Genomic DNA, 8,259 nt, shown 5'->3' with positions numbered 1-8,259 from the left:
AATTAAAACGTCCCCCGTCCGCTCGCTTTTAAATTAATTAGACTTCCCTCCTCCGGTCCCTCCTTTTGATTCCTAATCCAATTATCTTTTTAAATAATTGCTTTATCTCTCCCCATCGCCGGGCGACGGTGCCTCTCGGCGCTCGCCCGCAACTCGCCTTCGTTTCGAAAAAGAATAATTATTTAAAAAAAGAAAAGAAAAGAAAAAAAAAGAAAGAAAGAAAGAAAGAAAAACTCCCAAACCGCGAAGTTTGCGGCTCGCTGACCCCGCTCTCTCCCCGCAGGACCGGGCCGACCCCGCTCCGCTCCGCCACCGCCGCCCGAGGACCGCGCGTCGGCGCCGCGGGACGGACCGAACACTGCGCGGCGGCGGCGCAGCTCTGCCTCTCGTCTGGGGGCTCTTTTTGTTGCGTTCGTTTTTTTGGGCTTTTTTTTTTTTCCCCTCTTTTTCCTCATTTTTTTTTTAATTATTTCTATTGCGACTATTTTTATTTTTATTTTATTTTTAATTTTTTTTTTTACTTTCCTGCGGGACGTCGGAGGAAACCGCCCGGCTGTTAGCATGATGTCTTACCTCAAGCAGCCCCCGTACGGCATGAACGGGCTGGGGCTGCCGGGCCGGCCATGGACCTGCTACACCCCTGCCGTCGGGTACCCGGGTGAGTCCCAAACGCGACCCCCCCCCCCCTCCTCCTTCCCTTCTCCCCCTGATTTCGTTCGCTTCCGCGGGGAATTTTAAGGAAAATTTAAAAAGGAAAAAAAAAAAAAAAAAAAAGAAAGAAAGAAAGAAAGAAAGAAAAGAAAAAGGGAGGGGAGGAGGAGGGGAGGTGGAAGTGTGGTTTATTTCCCTACAACGAAATCTCCACGGATCTCCCACCGCGTCCGGGCCTGATCCTTCCCAAGTGCTTCTCTGCTCACCCCCGTCTGCAGCGGGATGGGTTCAGCCCCGCACGGCAGTGCCGTGGGACCAAGGAGTTCCATAATGTGGGGTCCACAGAGCGGAGGGGGGGGGATGCTCCGAGGACGCCCCCACCGCGGGTTGCCGGGGCCGCGCGGTGCCACAGTGACGGTGCCTGCCCGCAGCCACCCCGAGGAAGCAGCGCCGGGAGCGCACTACCTTCACCCGCTCGCAGCTGGACGTGCTGGAGGCCCTGTTTGCCAAGACTCGCTACCCCCGACATCTTCATGCGGGAGGAGGTGGCCCTGAAGATCAATCTGCCCGAGTCCCGAGTGCAGGTACTGCCGGGACCGGGGCACTCGGCGCGGTTGGCCATGCTCAGCCGGTCTCCCTGGGGCGTGCGTGGGCTGTGCTGCTCAGGGGAAGGGGCTTTTGTTTATTTTCTCTTCACTTGTAATTTTTTTCGATCTTATTTAATTTGTATTCCCCCGTCCACCTGTCCTGCGGGGTTAACAGCCCCTGTCCTGCCTTGCTGCACAGCAGCGGCCCCGGAGTGCTGCCTGCAGGGTGGGTGTGTGGGTGCTGGCCCCTTCCTCATGGTCATTTGTTGAGGGGTCCTGAGCTCAGTGGGCTCCCTTGGCCTCAAGCCCCAGTGACCCCAGTACAACAGGATGGGACGCCCCACTCCTCGCTGAGGGCATTTGGGGTGATGCCGTCGGGGCGCGGGCAGGGCTCTGTGGGTGTAATGGCGGGGTGTGGGTGCGGGTGAGGCCGCCCGGCTGCAGGAGGGCAAGCAGGGCCCCCGGCTCCTCTCCCTGCCGCTCATAGCCCCATTTCCCCCAGGTCTGGTTCAAGAACCGCCGCGCCAAGTGCCGGCAGCAGCAGCAGAGCGGCGGCGGAGCCAAGAGCCGCCCGGCCAAGAAGAAGTCATCGCCGGCCCGTGAGAGCTCAGGCTCGGAGAGCAGCGGGCAGTTCACGCCGCCGGCGGCCGCCTCCAGCTCCTCTGCTTCCTCTTCCTCCTCCAGCTCGGCCTCTTCAGGGGCTGCAGTGGCAGCCGGGGCTGCCCCGGCCTCCTTGGGCACGACGGCCTCGTCCATCTGGAGCCCGGCCTCCATCTCTCCTGGTGCAGCCCCGGCGGGGGTGACGGTGCCTGAGCCCCTGCCGCCCGCCGGCGCGTCCTGCATGCAGCGCGCAGGGCCCGCAGCCTCCGCCAGCTACCCCGTGTCCTACGGCCAGGGCGGCGGGTACGGGCAGGGCTACCCCGCACCGCCCTCCTCGTCCTACTTCGGGGGAGTGGATTGCAGCTCCTATCTGGCCCCCATGCACTCCCACCACCATCCCCACCAGCTCAGCCCCATGGGTCCCTCCTCGGTGCCGGGTCACCACCATCACCACCCTCTGAGCCAGAGCTCGGGCCACCACCACCACCACCATCACCACCACCACCAGGGCTACGGCGGCACCGCGCTGCCCTTCAACTCCTCCGACTGCCTGGACTACAAGGAGCCGGCCGCCGCCGCCTCCTGGAAGCTCAACTTCAACTCCCCCGACTGCCTCGACTACAAGGACCAGGCCTCCTGGCGCTTCCAGGTCTTGTGAGGGCCCGGCCCCACACCGACCCCCACCCCAGGCCTCCTCCCCGCTTCGGCAGCGGCCCCGTCTCTCCTGACTGATATTTATTTGCATCCCGCGCCCCTCCGGCCGGGTTCTTATAATTATTATTTTTTTAAATGGAACGGAAGAGGACTTGGAACACAAAAACCCAAAGGCTCCCTGCTCCTGGTTGGCCGTGCTCCTGGGATGGATGAGCACCGGCTCCAGCCCAGCGCTGCAGCCGTTCCCTTCAGCTGATGCTCCTGGGCCACCGTCGATGGCGATGAACCCAATGCGAAAATGCAACTTTAACATTTCCTTCTTCTTCTTTTTTTTTTTTTTTTTTTTTTTTTTCCCTAAAATTTTATTTTTATTTCTCAGTTTTTCTCCCCTACCGGGGCCACCTCCGTCCATCCGTCTGTCCGCCAGGGGCCGGTGGGGCTGGAGAGGAGGAGGAGGTAGAGGAGGGGAGGGAAGGGCTGCTCGGCCGACCCGCAGACCAAAAAACAAAAAGCTTTTTGAAAAAATTAAAAAAAAAAAATAATAAAAAGGAAAGAAAAACAGGAAAAAAAAAGTTTTGGGTTCTTTTTTTTTTTTTTTTTTTCTATGTTGTTTTTACTTTATTTTTTGGGGGGGGAGGGAGGGATGGGGGAATGGGAGGGAGCTGAGCTCCTTTGGGGTAAATGTGGGGAAGGGGAGGTGGTTTCCTGCCCCCTGCCGTGGCCCCGTAGATCCTTCAGCCATGCAGTGCCCACCAACAGACCCCAAATCGAACCCCGTGCTCACTCTCCATGCTCTCTCTCCGGGGGTTCCCAGCAGGACAGGCTGTGCAGGGACACTTCTCTGCGGGTGCAGGCTCCAGGCTGCTCTTAATTAACGCTGCTAATTGGTTCCCTGGCCGGGCTGCACCACGTTTCCCCGTGCGGGGTGGGCAAGAGCTTCCCAAAAGGGCTGAAACCCTGCTGATGCGGCGCTATGCGCTGGGGACCAACGGGCAGTTCTGTGCTGAGAGGGGATGCATGGCTCACCCCGGACCGACAGCACGGTGGGCACACAGAGGGGTGCTCGGCACCGCGACCTCAGACGCGCTGCCGGCGTTTCCCTGTTCCCGCTGTCGGCTGCGACTCGGTGGGAAGGGGAGGGGGGATTATTTCTCACGGCAATTTCCACCCCCAAATCCCCATTTATTTTCCAGCCTTGGTCTTGTCTCAGCTCCCAGTGCAGCCGGGAGCCCGGCGCGTCCCCAGTGTGGGGGGAGCAGAGGCACTGGGGTGCTACAGGTGCTTTGGGAAGAGCTGGAGCGCTGTTGGGTCGCCCATCTCAGAGCATGCAGGTGGAATCGCCACCGCCGGGCGACGCGGGCAGCGAGCATCCTGTGCCACCTGCTGTAGATAGAACAGCATTTACGGAGCGGCGTCGGGTTTCTATGCCGGCACCGGCTGTGCTCGTCCCAGCGCCGGTGCCCTCGCAGCCCTTCTTTACGCAGGGAAAAGTTGTCCCAGCGCCCACCGGACGCAGTGCCGTGCGGGCAGCGGTGAGCCGCTTTCGGCAGCTCCGGTCATTGTCTTGCAGCGGGCGAGAGAGGAGCCCCGCCGCTGCGCTCCACCTTATCTCATCGCCGCTAATTCGGGCACAAGAGCAGCGGTAACCGCATGTAAAATCCCACTTGGGTCCGAGCCCCGGCTGGGAAGTGCCAGCGGCGCTCCTGGTGCAACGCCGTTCCCTCGGTCGGGCATCAAAAGCTTTCGGAGTGCGCAGGGCTGTGTGCTGGGGACAGCAGTCCCCGCTCCTCCAGGATGGGACTTTTGCAAGAAAACCACCAGAGGATTTTATGGAGGGGGGGAAAAAAAAAAAAAAAAAAAAAAAGTGAGATTTTAGGAAACGGCGCTTTGCATCTTATGTACATTTCTAGTATCACTTCCTGTATATTTTTAAGCCGAAATCCTCTTAGCATGCAAAGTAAATAGATTATGATATAGCGAAGGATTAGGAATCCCTGTCTGGTGTCGGATTAATCCCTCACACAGACCATCACTCGCGCTGACAGAATCGTGGCTGCCGTTCAGCACACAGCTCTGCGTTCCACGCTGCCCCTGCCGTCCCTGCGCACCGCCCCACAGCCGGGCTCGGGGCTCTGGGGGAGAACTGCTGGCCGACAGCAATCACACATCTTTTATTGTGCTCCATACAGGTGTTTTGCTCACAAATCGCTTCAGATTTAAAAAAACAAAAAAACAAAAAAACAAAAAAAAAACCGTTTACAGCTCACCTTCCTTTTCAGGACAGAAAAAAACAGTTTTAAGACGATGGTGATGGGATGGAAGGGGGAGGGAGCCCCGGAACCCGCCCTCACGGCCCTAAACCCGGCGATGCCGCAGGGCTCGCTGCCCTCGGCGCGGTGCGAGGGGCCGATTGGGATCGGGGCTCCGACGGAACGGTGCTTAAGAGGCTCCGCGTCTTATTTTAAAGGCAAAATAATGGTTATTCAGCTGAGATGATACAGCGAGATATGAAAATGGAGAGCATTCTTAGCAAAACGCCGCCGACTGCGAAAGGCACAGAGGTATCCTGAGTGGAGATGTTATCGGCCCCTATCTCAATGGAACGGTTCTCGGAGCCTGAAGTGGAAATTCAAATCTGCTTCCGAGCACAGATTGCTAAAATATATAATATAGGAGAAGTTTATGGCTGCGCCCAGTGCAACCAGTCCATGCAGTTAGCAGGGAGCTGCAATTAGTCCATTTGTTAATGTCAGTGAGTGGCACGGGAACAATGTCACCAAGATGTAGGCACATGTGGGGCATGGCCATGCTTGCCATCATAGGTCTTCTTCTCCGCCTGGAGCTGTGCCTGGTGGGCTCTCCACGGACACCACAGAAAGGGTCACACCAGCCCAAGGTGCACAACTTGGAGAGAGCCTCTGCCCCGTGGCCCCTGCAAGGAGAAAATCAGGACAGCATGGATGGGGACCACGTCCTGGTGCTCCCACTGCCACCCGCCCAGGGACAGGGGACAGCCCTGACCCGGCAGCATGGTGCAGGGCACCGCTCCCCACATTCTCCCCGCTCCCACCCCTCCAGTCCTGGCTGGAGCGTGAAACTTTATATTTTAGTTAACATTTTAATTAAAACATTCTGCCAGCACCTCATGGCTGGGCTAACATCAGCGGGGAGCCAGCCAGGTTGTCAGAGTGGTGTGGGGATGGCGTTTTGCATTCCTAATACGATGCAAATAGCGATGGAGGCAGAACTATGTGCACGTTACCTCCTCCTTCTGCGCTGTGCCGGTGCACAATGGAAAACTGAGCCCTCAGTTTTTGTACAGGACATGACAACATGCACCGCAAAGAGAGGGCATTTCATAACACGGGCTAGCGTGCCTGCAAAATGCGTGAAATACTTGGAAAGAGCTGCAGCCCAGTGAGTCATTGCTTTCTTTTGGGTTACACAGAGCTACTGGCTCCCCATGATGCAAGCAGAACCAGGTGTGGAGCCGAACACCCAGGGAAATGTCTGCCTGCCCCATCCCAAAGCATTTGTCTCTGCCCACAGGGTGGAAGCAGCCTCTCAGCGCGGAGCAGAGCCACACTTGTCTGGGATCCGAGGCTGCTGGGTAGGTCCTCACTTCTCCAGGCTCAGGGGCTTGCATGCCCCAGCTTTGTGACTTGTGCTCTGTCTGAAGAGAAGCGTTCAACTCCCACCAGCTGAGCACTGCAGACCTACCCGCTTGTGTGTTTTTTGCATACGCTCCTTTAGAAAACTTATTTGCAAACCTATCTGGCCTCAGCAAGGCAGAGCTGGTGGTGCGGCGTGGGAAGGCTGTGATGTGGCGTTGAGCCCAAAGGGGTGTTTGATGCAAACCAAAGGATGAGGAGCGATCACGGCTGGAGCTCCCTCCCGACGTGTGCACCTTTCCCAAAGTAGCAATAAAAGGAGCCATCAACATCTGATGAGAGTGGGGTTTTGCAGCACAGGAATAGGGCTGCACGGGCAGCGGTGGGGCTGATGTCCCTGGAGGCATTAAAGGAACGTGGAGATGCAGTGCTGAGGGACATGGTCAGTGGGCATGGGTTGAGGTTGGACTTGCTGATTATAGTAGTTGTTTCCAACCTTAGCAATTCTATGAACAGGGAGCTGATATCGCAGCAGTCACCATGAGCAGCTGATGGGACTTTGTGTGTCAATGGGATGGTCCCAATGCTCAGCCTCCTCAGGTCTACTTCCATTAGGCTCCAGGAGCAGAAAACAGGAGAAACCTCATCAAGAGGTTGGCAGCCTGCTCCCCAGGGCCTCCACTTGTTCTGCCAAGAGTGTCTTGGTAGCCAACGGAAGTAGGGAAAGAGTTGGAGGGGATACCACCCCGGACCCAGGGTCTCCTGATTTTAAACACCTGGCTTTGCAGGCTGAGGCTGCCTGATCCCAGACCAAGACATGGATCCCGTTTGGCGCCATAGGCAGTGCTCCTTTTGACTGGAAATGCCTTCCAGTCTCCCTCAGATAGCATTGTGCAAAACCTTTCTGGCCGACAGTGATTCAGCTGAGTAACAGCATATTATAATAGTTACTTTGCAGTCACCAGGCACTTTGCCTTCAGCACCTCCAGTTCCTGTAAGTAAGCAAGATTCACCTCCAACATGGAAGCAACAAAGCAGCTGAGATCCATGTTTTCCAGAGGTACTGAGGCTGGTAAGCAGGGCGGCTTGGCCTGACTCCTCTGAGGCTGGGTGCTGCTCCACAGAGGCTCTGACCTAAATAGCTTGCTCAAGATGCTCAGCATGTGGAGTAACGCATGCAGGGAGGGACCTCTGGGATCACCTGGCCCAGCTCCGTGCTCAGAGCAAGGAGATGGGGCCAAACACAAACTGCAAGCTGGGACTGCCCTCACCCATCACCTCACATGTGCCCCTGCATGATCATGCCTCTGAGCTGGGCGCTGGAAGGCCATGGCTTTCCTCAAGGAAATCAATCCCATCCAACTGCTTGAGCACCAGGCAGGTTGGCAGCCTTGGGGACAGGAAGCTTTCTCATAGCCAAGAGCATGGCGGGCGAGGAGGATTGGGCCCACATCAGGTGCATTTCTCACTGGAAACTCCAGGCTTTTTGTGCTGGGTCACTTCAGCATTTCGCCAATGCAGAGGGGCACACAACACATCCTCCCCCTCACGCTCACACAGATCATCCTGCAGCACTGTCTGTGCAAGGGCCTTGGCATGCTCCCCTCAGTGCACTGAGCCCGGCACAGTGAGGGCTCCCTCTGAGGCAATGCATAGGCTGGGGTGGTGAAGGGACGGGGAGCAGGAGGGTGCAGGCCTCAGGACCTTGGGGACGGATGCTCTGGTACGGCTCTGTGAGGGGCAACACAAAATGGCAGCGCAGATCTGGCCCTGAAATGCCAAGTCCAGCACCCTGCCAGGAACCAGAGCTACTGCCGAGCATGGATTTGGGGTGATTTTGGATGGGCAGAATGAACGGCAGCGCTCAGGGTGGGTAACAAACAGGAGGGTACAGGGGACCAGAGTGTGCATCAGCTTCCAGAACACAGGTTTCCAAGCACCATCACAGGTCACAACAACCTAGCAGCACCGAGCGAACATCACGTGGATGGCTCTTCTGCCCCACACCAGAGCACACAAAGGGCTCCTTCACCCTCAGCACATCTCGCCTACCCACAGCCCCAACCGCTCACAGCTGCTGTCTTTGAGCTCATTTACACAACACAAGGTCTTTTTCTTGCTGTTCCTCCCTCAACACAACCTGTTCATCTACACAG

General features: G+C 57.1%; 1 protein-coding gene across 1 annotated transcript; it reads left to right on the top strand.

The window, feature by feature from the left end:
• Nucleotides 1–561: 561 nt before the first annotated feature.
• OTX1 (orthodenticle homeobox 1) lies at nucleotides 562–2,496 on the top strand (the record flags this gene model as incomplete). The annotated part of the gene is given in 6 exon segments (XM_079550015.1): nucleotides 562–607; nucleotides 610–638; nucleotides 640–658; nucleotides 1,083–1,171; nucleotides 1,173–1,235; nucleotides 1,741–2,496. Coding segments are annotated over 6 exon segments (1,002 nt in total).
• Between the last annotated feature and the right edge of the window lie 5,763 nt (nucleotides 2,497–8,259).

Source organism: Tetrao urogallus (assembly GCF_951394365.1).
Source record: "Tetrao urogallus genome assembly, chromosome: 2".
NCBI classification, from domain to species: domain Eukaryota; kingdom Metazoa; phylum Chordata; class Aves; order Galliformes; family Phasianidae; genus Tetrao; species Tetrao urogallus.
Note: the sequence above shows the minus strand (reverse complement) of the source record. Positions and strands in the feature narration are given on the sequence as shown.